Consider the following 13,513-nt stretch of genomic DNA (forward strand, 5'->3'; position numbering starts at 1 on the left):
ATAAAACTACAAAGAAAGTGCTAGTAAAAGGCTAATTATAAACCTTAGCACAAATTGAATCAGACTGTACATTGAGAGCAGGTCTTAGCTTATGAATAAAGAACATCTCAGTCATAGACGAGACAGTCAAATTTGTTCGTGCACTTCATTAAGGTGCTAAAGTTCTTTGTAAGATCTTAATAAAAATTTTTTTTTATATTTCTTACGTGTATATATACATATATTTAATGTATTTCATTCCATTCAGTTGACAATGACCGAAGCACGGTCGAAACGTCGTGTTTTACCGTTGATTTTTATCGTCAAAACTTTTAAGAAACATTTGCTTATAACATCAACTAATAGTGGTAATTCGTTTCATTTCGAAGCCCTTTATGTCAGAGTATCAAAGGTGCAGATTGAATGACAATGAAACTAAAACAAGAATTTCACGAGAAGGCCAAACTAGGGATCTTTTTTCGTTCGTACCGGCTGAGAAATTATATATTCCCAAAAAATTCAATAAGTTGGTTGTTAGGGCAAAGGGAAGAGTCAATTTCAAGCGTTCCAAAATTAAAAAAAAAATGCTATACGGCTAGAAAGCTTCGTTTTAATATTGGTCAAGTCTAGAGGAGCCTCTTTTATTTTCGTTTTTGTTTTTGTTTCGTTTTTGTCTGTTTTTTTTTTTGTTTGTTTGTTTTGTTTTGTTTTTTAACTGAGGCAGAGATACAAAAAAAGGGGGGCGCGATTAAGAGAAGAATGTAAAAATATAAAATTAAAAAAAAAAAAACAAATGTTCAAAAAATTGGGGAGGCTATTAAATTCAGTTTTAAAGGTAGCATGGGTGGAACAGAACAGTTCAATCTTTCAAATTTAACAAAGAGAATCCTGACAGCTCAATTTCCGTGTTTATCACTCTCTTGATATTCTGTCGATTCGCCCATAATCTCAGCGAATGTTGTTAACTTAAAGGTAGTAGCTCTGCCTAATGTTTACAAATTCAGAGTGCTATCACAAAATGAATTACAAGGTAGAAGATATTTGTTCCGGAGAGCGACCAACATATGACGAGATTTACGACATCGATAATATTAGCAACTTAAGCCATCAGTGAAATGTTTCCAGACGAAATGATAACCCAGGAAACGGCATCAGCACAACAAACAAAGAAGCACTTGATAGTAATGTTTAGGCTAAGAAACACTAGCATATTTTCGTTCAATGCGATATACGCGAAAGTAGAATATTTCAGCTTTTGTACGCGTTTTATTTACGGGATATTTTGCGGTAGCCACTCAACTCGAACTGAATGGACAAATTGAATAGATATTACCCGCGAACTAGTGATTATGTTTCCATCATTGATTTGCACGCGAGACATTTAATACAGGGATGTAACATATGAATTCTTTCTAGTGCTAAATTATTTCTCGAAGAAATCACCGAAACGTCGATGCCTATTTGTCGGGCAGTATTTCAAAGCTAACTATTAAATCGACTTAAGGAGCACCTGTTTGATCACGTGCAAACTCGCTAAACACGAACCAATTGCTAGCGAGATCCACAAAAACACAGACTGTTGGTTTACATTAAAGGATTGCCACTTCACCGATGTAAACTCCACAGAATAAAACAACGTTAGCCTTGTTCTGCACTGAGCAAGCGACGGTGTTTCAGTTCTTAATTTTCGCGATCGGCGCCCGTCGATGAGAGCCGCATTGTTCACGTCTCAACTGAGAACTCGGCAGAGGCATTTCCCATCGGTTAACTTAATTGTACACGAACAGAACAACTACCCGCTATGACTTGAAAAGGTCGTGTACACCATCCAGTTCGCAGAAACCTCACTAAAAATAGTGACGCATTCACCGAAGTAGAACTGTCAGAGAGGCGGTCAAGATCCAGTGATCTTCCGGTTAGAGAACTCCGCGTCCGCGAACCATCCAAGGCAACTGATGTTCGACTGAGTGTGCTGTGGGCCGGCTTTTATGAACTAAAGGAGGGATGAAATGAAAATGGGCTCATCTACTACTAGCGAGTACGGCTTGAATGCAACTGCCATCGTTGGTTGTGGAATCTCGCTATTTTTTTGCGTGGTTTCCACTATCGCATTTATATTTTTCAGGTGATACAGTTGTCATTGTTCATATTATTCAATGTTTAGGATAGTTTATCTCGTGTTAGTGTTTTAGGACAGTCTAAGATAGCCTTGACTGCCACTGAAAACTCTTGTTAAATTCATCATTTCCGCCTTCACGAAATTCCTTTGACTGAAATCGTTTTGTAATGCCTAAATGAGTTTGACTGCGCTAAAACTATTACTGACCACTCTTTCGAAACATGATTTATGCAGACGGGAATGGTTATGGCAGATACAAACAAAACTTTAATATCTTGAAATCTGCGGTGAGCAATTGTAATATACAACGTTAGGAAATGTCTGCGAATAATGGGGAAAAACAGTCGCCGAAAACATCCTGATCGAGGCCCGTCAAATTGATTTCTCGTTTTCGCCAACTTCTGCTCGTGTGCTATTTATAGTTAGAGAACGTCGTGTAGGTGGTGCTAAAACTTCCCGAAGACTCTCACTATCGATCCTGTATTTGCCTACAAATTGACAGCAAACCTTTTTTTTTAAAGTTTAATCTTATTCCGGCTATGAGCTGAATAAACAGGAACGAAATCGCACGCCAAAAAACCAAAGTGGATGCATGGCCCACACTTTAAAGTTATAGCAGACACAGTTCTTGGACGGGGTTCGTCTTTCTTCTTTCGAAAGAGCGGAAAGTATAGTTTCGAGTCAAAATACCGCTTATTCAATTTCCGTCATCTCAGTTCAAGGTAGAAGGGAGACAAAAGAAGACAGAATCTTAAATTAGTTGCTTTCTTTCGGTTCAAAGCGGCAAACAATTTAAAGGCGGCGATCAAATGTTTTTTTCCCACAGCCATTTCATACAGTATTTTTTCCTTGTCCCGGAGCATTTTGACATCTTTGTAATTCAATACAGGAAGAAATAATATGATCATCGAGCAGAATGAAAATGCATCTTGAACGAGGGACTTTGCGTTTTTAACCGTCAATTGACAAGTTGTTTGGAGACATTTTTCGCGCACGGAACATTATAAACAACAAAACAGCGATCAATATTTTTATGCTCTCACCTTTCGAAACTGACTGCAATATATGAATAAATTTACCCACGAAAAACGTTGACAAATTGAAATACTGAATAAATTTACCCACGAAAAACGTTGAGAAATTGAAATACTGAAAACACTTCTAAATCATTTACATGGGCCTATTGGCAAACTCAAAACCATTTGGATGCAAAGTATTGCAATGGAACTAACGATAATTTTCCTAAATGGCATTTAGCCTGAATAACATGCTATTGTTATAAATTTGATAACGGGAGGAAATGCAAGTTTAATCCATTCCAAATGTTCCTTTGAGCCTCGCCGAAAACCATTATATGATTTTCTTCTTCCTTTTTAGTTTTCTTTTTTATAGAACCGATATTAAAATGCAATTTTTTTTTTCAGACAAGCTGTTCATTGAAAATATGGTCTGGTCCATGAGCCTAATTAGCATCCAAATGTCTTTTTTCTCTTCACAGTGTTTATTTACCATTAATTTTTCAAGTAATTGATGGTATCTCCTATACAAGTAGATAATCGCCGAAATCTGCATACATTTATACGCTTCTTCAATTCATGGAGAATGCACACGGATCTCTTCAATAGATTTTAGGAAAAATTAACCAATGTGTTTGCTTTTTGAAATATTATCGGAAAACCCTCGAAGTGCACTGGCTTATATTTCATGATTACTTCGCAAAATCTAACGACTAGAAAATGTTTCGAACGTTCAAACCATGTTAATTGCCAAGTGATTTATTTTTCTTATTTTTGGCTGGTAGACTAGTTGACTCCACACCGGCTGTGCTGTCAAAGGGAATTGGAAAATAGCGGTATCATTATAAAAATTCTCGAAATATTGTCTGAAGATAATCTCAATGGTTTATATGATGTATCTCTCCATTTTTTTTAAATTTTACCACGCTTTCAACTAAATCAAGGGCAAGGAATGCAGGGAAAACATGCAACAAATCACTGACCGTGTTTATAGATCAAGACTTTTAGGTAACGCAAAAGATCTTGCGTATTTCTGTACGTTTCGAAAATTTTAGTTTCCTATCAATTTGTAGAAAGTTAAATTTTTGTTCCCAAGTGCTAAATTACCTAGTAATAACAACGACACCAAGCTTGCATCTTAAAAAGTAGAGATGAATTTTACCGTATTTAATTCGCCCGTTAGCTTTTAGGCTTAAAACCCGGGGAGTGCCCTCAGAAAATGGCTGGGAAACACCCTAAAAACGTAACCAGAATGTCATTTTTTTTTTGGCATGGGCTCAAGTGCATTTCTATTCTAAGGGGATGTCAATCAAAAGCTGAAAAAGAAAGGAAAGGAAATTACTTGGCACAGGTGATGATCCAGAGGGAAAAAAATGATTTTCGTAACAGTACGACTCTGAAACTAAAAGTACTAATGATTATTTTTGGGATCTAGAACTTAATAGGACTACAAAGAGAACCCTCTGATTTATAAAGAGTACCGATCTACAAACATGCGAAGCTGGCGGATTTTTGTGTGCGCTTTGAACAGTGTAGCCGCAAGAGGCCTGAAAAGGAAAATTCATCCGTGAGCTACGCATGATATGAATGACTTGGGAAGGTGAAAGTCTCCAGAGGAAAACTCATACACCAGAATGCTCTCCTTAGGGATTTTGACCTGTTTGCCTTCAAGAATTGTAACAAAATGACAATATTAATTCTACAGTAATTCTCCTCTTTGAAGAATTGCAGAGTCCACCCCCTCCCCAACAAATACGAAGTTTCAACTCGGGAGGAAAGACACCTCCTACAATCGTCGCCTTCTGGAAATTTAAATAGTGAGGCAGAAGAAGTATACAGAGACTCGCGGAGCATCATGGGATGACTGCTCACAACTTCTCACCAGCATTACAGTTTCATTCTTTAATCGCAAAAACATAAAAAGAATTTTTCGTTTGACTCGTTTTAACGAAGGTTATTTCTCTCTTTTAAATCTTTAGACCTCGGACGGAGTCGTTTCTTATCAAACAGCATTTGATCTTGGCCGTGGGACTGACTCAAGTTGTTCTATTGCTTACCATAACTGCTTATAGAAAGGAGGTGAGCATACGATTAACACTCGCAACACGACTGAAATCTCTCTCGGCCACTGGGTGGAAATTTCCTCTATGAACAAAATTGTCTCGTTAACCGCGCAGGTCCGGTTGTTGAGCCAAGATGAGTTGTATGTAAGTCGTACTGGAAAAGTGTGCGCACATTTCCTGGTCAACCATTTTCCCATTGGCTGCTACTCCCCTTCATGCGAAGAAACTGATGTCATTTGATCTCGGCAAATAGAGAGCACAAATACAATGCCCAAGATTCAGTAGACACAGGAGCCCATTACCTGGAGCGTTCAACTCCCATACTAAGCCCATGTCACGGCATTTTCACCGAACGGATTAGTTTTAGACTATTTTTTCCCGGGAAATAGGTTACTCGTGCTCACATAGTCACGGGCCAAATTATAAATTAACTACGCTCTGATCGTGATTGGTCGAAGGGCTTCCGAGGGGAATCCCATTTCGCGGTAAATTCAAACTAAAAATAGACTTGTCTGTGAAAACACCGTGACATAAACAATAGGGCAGTTGGATGCTCCAAGTAATAGGTTCCTGGTAGATGGTGTAGTTTTATGAAAACAGTAGAGCTTTATTTCGTTACTCAATGAGTGTTTCGCCACTTGCTTTACAGGAGGGATGTCAAGCGATGTCGGTTATTCTTCACTATTCCATTTCATCTTGTTTTTCCTGGTGTCTAGTGGATAGCCTATTCTTGTACTTTACTCACACCAACAGTTTTCATCCTCTTAGAAAGAATATTTATTATCTGCTACTTGGCTGGGGTGAGTATTTGGCCAAACTTGTTTAAGATGGCTTGAAACATTTTTCTTAAGCTCTGACCGACTGTATTCAGAGCATTCAAAAGCCGACTTTCCCCATTTGCAGTCAAAAGGGTGTCACACATGTGTTGACCAAACACTTTGAGATAGAAGACATGGTGCGGCAATTCCTATTTTTTTTTTTCAAATGGTATGGAGAAATCCCGTTAAACAGTTTTCGAGAACAGTCTTGGAAAACCCTTTTCAAATTTTTTCTTAACTCCAAGATTTTCGTTTTTGAGATGAGCCTTTGATCGTTGCTGCTCACACAGGCGACAAACGATCAACTGCAAAAGGTAGTAGCATTTCTTGAGTGCGCTGAATACAACCGGCCAGAGTCTGGAAAAAAAATTTTTCTAACCACCCTAACAGGGAAAAAGATATACTGGATGATAACCAATCGGATTGTTAGAAATCAGGGGAAAAAGTAAGCAAAATCAAGTGCCCGAGGGTTTCCTGTAAATCAAGTACCCGAGGGTTTCCTGTAAACACACTGGATAGTTGTCTTGAGAAAACTTCGGCGAAATGAGCGGGAGAACTGGGAAGAAAGCAACTGTCTTCCTGTAATCAAAATTCGTAGTAGAGAGGCAAGCTACTTGAAGAAAATTTTTGAACAGATAGGAAGGAGATAAAGCGCGCGCTCTGATTGGTCAATTCAGCGTCCCCCATTTGCCCATGGGTGTACGCTTCTGACGTGAGCAAATGCAAAGACTATTTTTCCGCGCGCGCTTGTTTTTTCTGGTCACGTAAGATTTGTTAAATAAAAGGGAACTCTTTAGCTACAATGTATCAATGTTATGTTATAAAACAAATGGTAAACACCACAGCGTACACTATTGAGTTATGGATGCACTTGGGAGGTTTGCTAAGCACTCAAGAAGCTAGAGTCGCTCTCGGCTATCGCCTCGAGCAACTCTTAGGCTTCTTTCGTGCTTAGCAACCTCCCGCGTGCATCCATAACTCAATAGTGTACGCTGGGGTGTTTACCATTTGTTAAGAAGTGAGATGGCGGGGGAAGGAAAATGAGAAAAAATGTTGGCCCGTATGGTCACGGTTGGACTGTGGGCAAAGAGTAATATATACTTCTTCAAATTTTCTCGACTTTACATTTTTTTGTTATGGGGCTTCACTCGGCGCACAGCGCATGCTGCGAGCTCCGCTAATATGGATAACTTCAGGTTCGATGCAACCTTTTCTTCTGGACAGTACACCAGTACAGAGTGTTTCCACTGGTCTAGCTCTTTTACTCAGTTTTTGTTTCATATTCCACTTCAGGCTTTCCAGTAACCGTAATAGCAATATCTCTTGCCATTGGGTTCAAATCAAGTGGACAATCAGAACCAGTGTAAGCGTTGCATTCTTATTGCAATTATTCAAGAACAGTTAGCACATGAGCCACAAGGTTGGTCGATCGATCAGTCGGTTGCTTAGTCTGTCAATGAGTCAGTCACTCCGTGAGACGTCTCGCTTGACCAGCTTGTCATTCTGTTGGACAGTCAAACAGTCAGTCATTTGGTCAATCAGTCAGTCAGTCAATCAGTCAGTCAGTTAGTCGGTCAGTCAGTCAGCAAATCAGTCAGTCAGTCAGTTAGTCAGTTATTCAGTCAGTCAGTCAGTCAGCAAATCAGTCAGTCAGTCAGTCAGTCAGTCAGTCATTCCGACAGTTAGTCAGTCAGTCAGTCAGTCATTCCGGCAGTTAGTCAGTCAGTCAGTCAGTCAGTCAGTCAGTCATTCCGGCAGTTAGTCAGTCAGTTAGTCAGTCAGTCAGTCCATCAGTCTGTCAGTCAGTCCATCAGTCTGTCAGTCAGTCCATCAGTCCGTCAGTCAGTCCATCAGTCTGTCAGTCAGTCCATCAGTCTGTCAGTCAGTCCATCAGTCCGTCAGTCAGTCCATCAGTCTGTCAGTCAGTCCATCAGTCTGTCAGTCAGTCCATCAGTCTGTCAGTCAGTCCATCAGTCCGTCAGTCAGTCCATCAGTCTGTCATCCAGTCCATCAGTCTGTCAGTCAGTCAGAGTCAGTTATTCAGTCAGTCAACCAATCCATAAGACAGTCAGTCAGTCAATCAATCAATCAGTAAGTCAGTCCATTTCTAATGTCACAACTCACGCATTCAGTCAGTTGATCAAGTGCTCAGTCCGTCTGTGTATTTCATTCTACTCAGTTCTCGTTTTTGCATTTCTTTGTTTTCAGCTTGTCTATTTATTACTGCTGGCCTTCTGATCACATATTGTGGGCTCTAGTTGTTCCATGTCTTCTCATTGCAACGGTAAAAAATACTTCTTGATGTTTCGTGTTTTATTCCAAGGAGTGCAGCATTTGTGTTTGACGCTTATTAAGGGGAGAGTATTTCAAGAATTTAGGGATACAATCTGTTTAAAATATGTTTTTTACATATTTGGAAATCTACTGGTCTTTAAAGGGTTAATTTAAATACATGGTTCTAATTTTTTTTTACAGCTTACGCGCAGGCCTTATGATTAATGTTTTAGGATTCGCTTTTCTCCGTCCTTAAGAACATTTGAGACGTTTCGGGGGGAGAGGTTCGCCGGGGGCCTGGGTCCAATTACTATCAGCACTAGAGCCCTTGCAGATCTTTCGCCGTGTCGCGTTGCACATGGTCGCATGTTTTCCCGCGGGCGAAAAAAGAATTCTTGCCGGAATAAGAGCCCGCCAGCAGACTAATTTTTTTAACAAAACGAGGGTGAAAAAGGGTGAAGATCTGAATTGGCATTCTTAGGCACTGGTAAACTTGGGGGACTTGACAATCATCTATAAATTTTGAGTTATTACAGTAAATCCTAACTTTCCCTAATTTGTTTGTTTATTTGTTTGTTTGTTTTTTTTACACAGCTTAACTTAATGATATTGTCCGTCGTTCTTCATCACTTACGACAACCTTCTTACGATATATGCGCTAGAGCTGTTCTCGAAAAACGATATACAAGGTACAGTGTCTTCTCTGTCATCTCATTTCCCAATTTTTGGATCCTTTTTACATGATGGAATTTTAAAGATTAGTATCCCAGGCGTTTAGTAATTACATAGGAGCTAAGCTTTGGCATGAAAGTATCCCATACCAGTTCGGTTTTCATTAAATTTCCGTGTATCGCAGGATGTCATTAAATGGCCTTTTAGAGCAATTTCTAATTGGGTGTCAGAAGTAAATCAGGATTTATTTACAATTGTTTTACTTAGCTCTAAGATTGGTCCAAAAAACTTGCGTCATCCTGTTAACCAATCATATTCGAAACTTAAACTAATTGGAATTTGGCTTCACACGTTTTCCCGCGCTTCGCCGATGTGATGCTTTTTACTATGGCTTCCATTGGCTCCTCGTGATATTTTTCTTTCTTTTGATTGGCTGCTGTGATTTTAATTTGGTTTTGATTTAACGACATTCAATCGAAATCGACTCTTAGCTTAGAGCGATTCTAATTCTGAATTTGATTGATTGTATAAAAGAGGGGCATACATTTTCTGAGCCAATCACAGATCGAAGTGAAACAAAACTAATGCAATCCCGTGGTACTATTAACACTCCATTGAAAATTGCTCTTAAAATTGCCCCGAACCCTGTTTGTTGCAGATATGGCATCCGCACCAACAGTATAATGTTAGTTGGTCTATGTCTGGGGTGGATTTTTGGTATCCTGTCTTTCCGAGAGCTTAATGATGTCCGTTTTCAACTCTCTTTTGGACTCATCAATGGGCTTCAGGTTAGTAGACTGTTCATTGTACGACCTGCCTGGAAACAAAGTTTATTTATCTAATCTTGGTAGTATGGGAGGATGTTAATCACATACCAACTGTTCGAATAAGCTTACTCACCATTGATTTCTCTGTAATTTAGTAACAGGGTATTAAATAGCGAAATAGGAGGTTCTGGAATCGATTCCTTGTGGGAGTAACATCTTTCCTTGTTGACGACCGAGCACAAAACTCACCTTCCTTCGTATTCTACTTTCGGCAAATGGCGCTTTCAAAATTTATCTTAGTAGCCTGAAAGACGTTTATCACTTATCAACGGAATACATGACTTGTCTCACAAACGAATTCTCAATTTCAGCGCGCAATCAAGATGGAACTAATCAAACGCGCCATCTGAACGTAGAACATCTCTTATTAAAGTTTGTTTTTCGCCCATAAAGGAGGTTTTCTTAAAAAGTCCCCGATAGTTTGCTTTTGTCACTTACGAAATAATCAGCGTTTTTTTCCATTTCTGTTCTTTTTCCACACCTTTTTTTTTTGTATGACATCTTTCAGTTCTCCGGTTGTGGGGTAGATGGACAACTGATTGTTATCCTAAAGAGCGAGTCTTGTGTCTTGAACGGGAGCGTGCAGCAATTGTTTTGTGAGCCATTTGTTTGTATTTGAGAATACGTGGCAAGGAAATCAGGAGCAGCTACCGAAGTGTTTCCTTACTCCAACTTTCCTTTAGATCATGATACCGCTATTGATATCGTGTTTCTTTTATCTCAGGGAATATTCTTGTTTTTCTTCCACTGCGTTTTAAACATTGATGTAAGTAAAATTGTCAATTCATGTTTTTCGATATTTTTTTCCCTGGATTCTTCTGAGTAAGCAAGGTTATTTGCCATCAACACCACATTTGCTCCATTTTATCCAAGGAGCCTAAGGTTTTAATGTCTAACAGGCCACTGGTTAATTCCTGTGCAGATCAAAGGCTATTACCAGTCTGGGGTTCACCGTTGTAGTCATGAAGATGGTTGTTTGACGGACAGGGAGCGCAGTAAACGGAGTAATCCTCCCACGCATGCGCAAGACCTACAGGTAGGCATGTTTGTCAATCTTGCTACCAACAGGTTACTGTGTGAAGAGTTGAAGATTACTATTCACTAAAATTAACAATTACTTATGGCCAAAGTTAAATTTGAGACTTTAACCTTCATAGTACGAGTTGGAGGGGTGGACCTTTTCGTCGGTAGTATCAGATATCTAGAATTTTTATGAAAAAAAAAATCGATAGATGAAATAATTACGAGATAACTTTAAATTGCATTCGGTAGAGATGACTTTTTTTGGGTTCTTTTTAGGCAGGGTCTCGAAGAAAGGTCAGCAGCAGGAGCCCGGTGACAGACCACGTTCCTTTGATATCAGTGAGGGCTCAGACAAAATCCCCGCAGGTAAGACCCACATTTAAAACGGACATCGTCAAAACGACATTTTTTCGCGTTTAATTTACGATCTCTATGCGGTAATTGTTAAATGCACTCGGAAATTGAAATTTTCTCTTTGATAAACTAAGGGAAAATTTCTTATATTTGTGTAGAAAGAAGGTTCTTCCCGATCCCAGTCCTCCGAACCAAGATATGATCCTCGGCCACTAGAGGTTACAGTAGTGTCAAAGGTAGAATCCGAACCAGAGGTAAAAAGGGAAACCTCCGAGAGGCCACAAAAACCTGACCACGATGCTTATCTAAGTCTACCGGGCACACCAGAGCCGCATATCCCTAAAGTGAATGTAAAAGAAACAAAAAGAAAGAGTCTACCACCCGAGCTGACGCCAAGAAAAAGCAGCAAGAACGAGGTGGAAGGAATAAGTAAATCTGCGACAATAGCAAGTCTAGCGAGTTACACGACACCAGCAGCGGACAGTGAAATCTACCAACTTCCACAAACTGAACATTTAAAGGTGAGCAACTATGTGTCACACAGAGATACCTCACGCAATTTTTGCTTCAACCACATCACACAGGCAACCACTCTTTTTTCATCGCCGGGGTGGGTTCGGGAGGAGGGGGATGTCACATGGTTTTCAGAGAGAATGGAAGGGGAATCAGTCGACGCAAACTAAGTATGACTGAAGAGAGGACAATTAAAAATTGACTGCCAATGAGGAGGAATCATAAGAACGTTACAGAGCCCCACTCCCACGTGATACATAGTGCGCGGTCTCACGATGGGTCTGAATGTGACTGACTTTGTTTCGCTTGCTCTTCTTTATGGTAAAGTGCTGTGTTTCTGTGTCAATTATTCAGGTTCATTCTAAGGTGGAGAAATCCCACAGTGAACCGATGTTTCCTCCTCTAAATGATCAAACGAAACCGACCAATAAGCAACCCGCTAGTCCTGTGCACAGCAGTACAGACACTCGGAAGCTTAGTGTCCAGTCCTCTGCCTCAACTGGAGGATCGGGAGAAAGAAAACCTCGGCGGACATCACGAGGGACACATCAAGGCGCTTCTTTAAACGAGGTAAAGCTTACATGGTGACATAAGTGGATCAATGTAAGTATCTAAGCAACTGCACACCTTCCCCTCCCATTACTTAGACTTTCCTTGGGTTAGAGGAGGGGTGACTGCCGGCTGCGCAGTTGCTCAGAAATAGACACCGATCCGCTATTTTCTTAGACCGTTAAGTCTTATCATCTATACTTTGCTCTCAATGTTTCATTTTCTATCTACTTATTCCTTTCATCTTTGTATATACTCTTGCATTTCAGCTGGAAAGCTTGTTTTCTAATCCAGTTTACGTCAAACCTCAGAGACCATCGGTGTCTAGTCTGCACGGACCACGCGATGGAAGGGAAAGAAAACATTCATACGAGGTATAAAGATCCATGGAAAATTAATCATTTCGCTTTATGCTGACGATGTCAGTGATACTATGATTTTAACTGATTTGGATTTCTGTTTTGTTGTTCCACAGATGGCTCAGAGGCCAGGGTCGCGAACATCCTCGAGAAACACCGAGGAAACAATGCTTTAAAAGAAAGATAAAAGTTTTCAAGAAGTGAGAAGAGATCTGCAGCGTCTAAAATATTAAAGTAACATTAAATGCTCTTGTTGGAGGCGTTTCGTCTGTCCGCGAAGATATCGAAAAAAAGATATCGAAAAACACGAAGATATCGAAGATATCGAAAAACACGTTTTTTGAGGGTTCGATAGACCAAAGTATTATCTCTATCGTTGGTGAAATTTAGAGTGCATTTCGATTGAATGACTTCGAAAAAACTAAATGAAAACGGAAATATCACCACGAGCCCACGAAAACTCAAAGGAAGCACAAACAAACCCACGAAAGCCCAGGAAGTTGTGATTGGTTTTTTCTATTTTTGCGCGTGATAGATTGAGAGGGTGGCGGGATCCTTCTCAACCAATCGCAGGGAGCAATGAAACAGACCAATGCTATTCAAGATAACTTGAGACAGTTGAAAATTGCTTTAGTAATGTAATACTGACTGCGTAGATCTCAGTTATTGTTCGAGGCATCGGTAAGCTGTATCTAAGAAAGTTTTTAAGGACTTAAGTACTTGAACGGGGCCACTTCGAATTTGAAATGATAACAAAGACCTATAATTTTACAAAAAAAAAGAGAACTCCTTGAAATAAAGTTGCACTTAGGTTGAAAAGGAGAAAGAGTTTTATGCGTATCTTCGTTTCAGTATGAACAAACCATAGCCCAAATCATTCAACTTAAATGCAAGCATGCACTAGATTAAAAGCAGAGATGTAGTGGCTGGATTTTCACTGCCCTCTA

At 39.7% G+C, this 13,513-nt stretch overlaps 1 protein-coding gene across 2 annotated transcripts; it reads left to right on the forward strand.

Moving 5' to 3' along the window:
* The first annotated feature begins 1,549 nt into the window (after positions 1 to 1,549).
* LOC111331651 (uncharacterized) lies at positions 1,550 to 12,815 on the forward strand. 2 transcript variants are annotated; one of them, XM_022936806.2, is made up of 14 exons: positions 1,550 to 2,104; positions 5,094 to 5,193; positions 5,827 to 5,977; positions 7,289 to 7,358; positions 8,204 to 8,279; positions 8,864 to 8,958; positions 9,600 to 9,729; positions 10,493 to 10,534; positions 10,691 to 10,804; positions 11,068 to 11,157; positions 11,304 to 11,666; positions 12,013 to 12,228; positions 12,477 to 12,581; positions 12,683 to 12,815. In XM_022936806.2, exons 1-14 carry the CDS (start codon positions 1,989 to 1,991, stop codon positions 12,740 to 12,742), a joined length of 1,728 nt encoding a protein of 575 aa, XP_022792541.2. In that variant the 5' UTR covers positions 1,550 to 1,988; the 3' UTR covers positions 12,743 to 12,815. The 2 variants fall into 2 exon arrangements, with proteins under 2 accessions (XP_022792541.2, XP_088585060.1); XM_088728934.1 differs by having other exon boundaries at positions 1,551 to 4,714.
* Positions 12,816 to 13,513: the final 698 nt, after the last annotated feature.

Source organism: Stylophora pistillata, chromosome 7 (assembly GCF_964205215.1).
Source record: "Stylophora pistillata chromosome 7, jaStyPist1.2, whole genome shotgun sequence".
Taxonomy (NCBI): Eukaryota; Metazoa; Cnidaria; class Anthozoa; order Scleractinia; family Pocilloporidae; genus Stylophora; species Stylophora pistillata.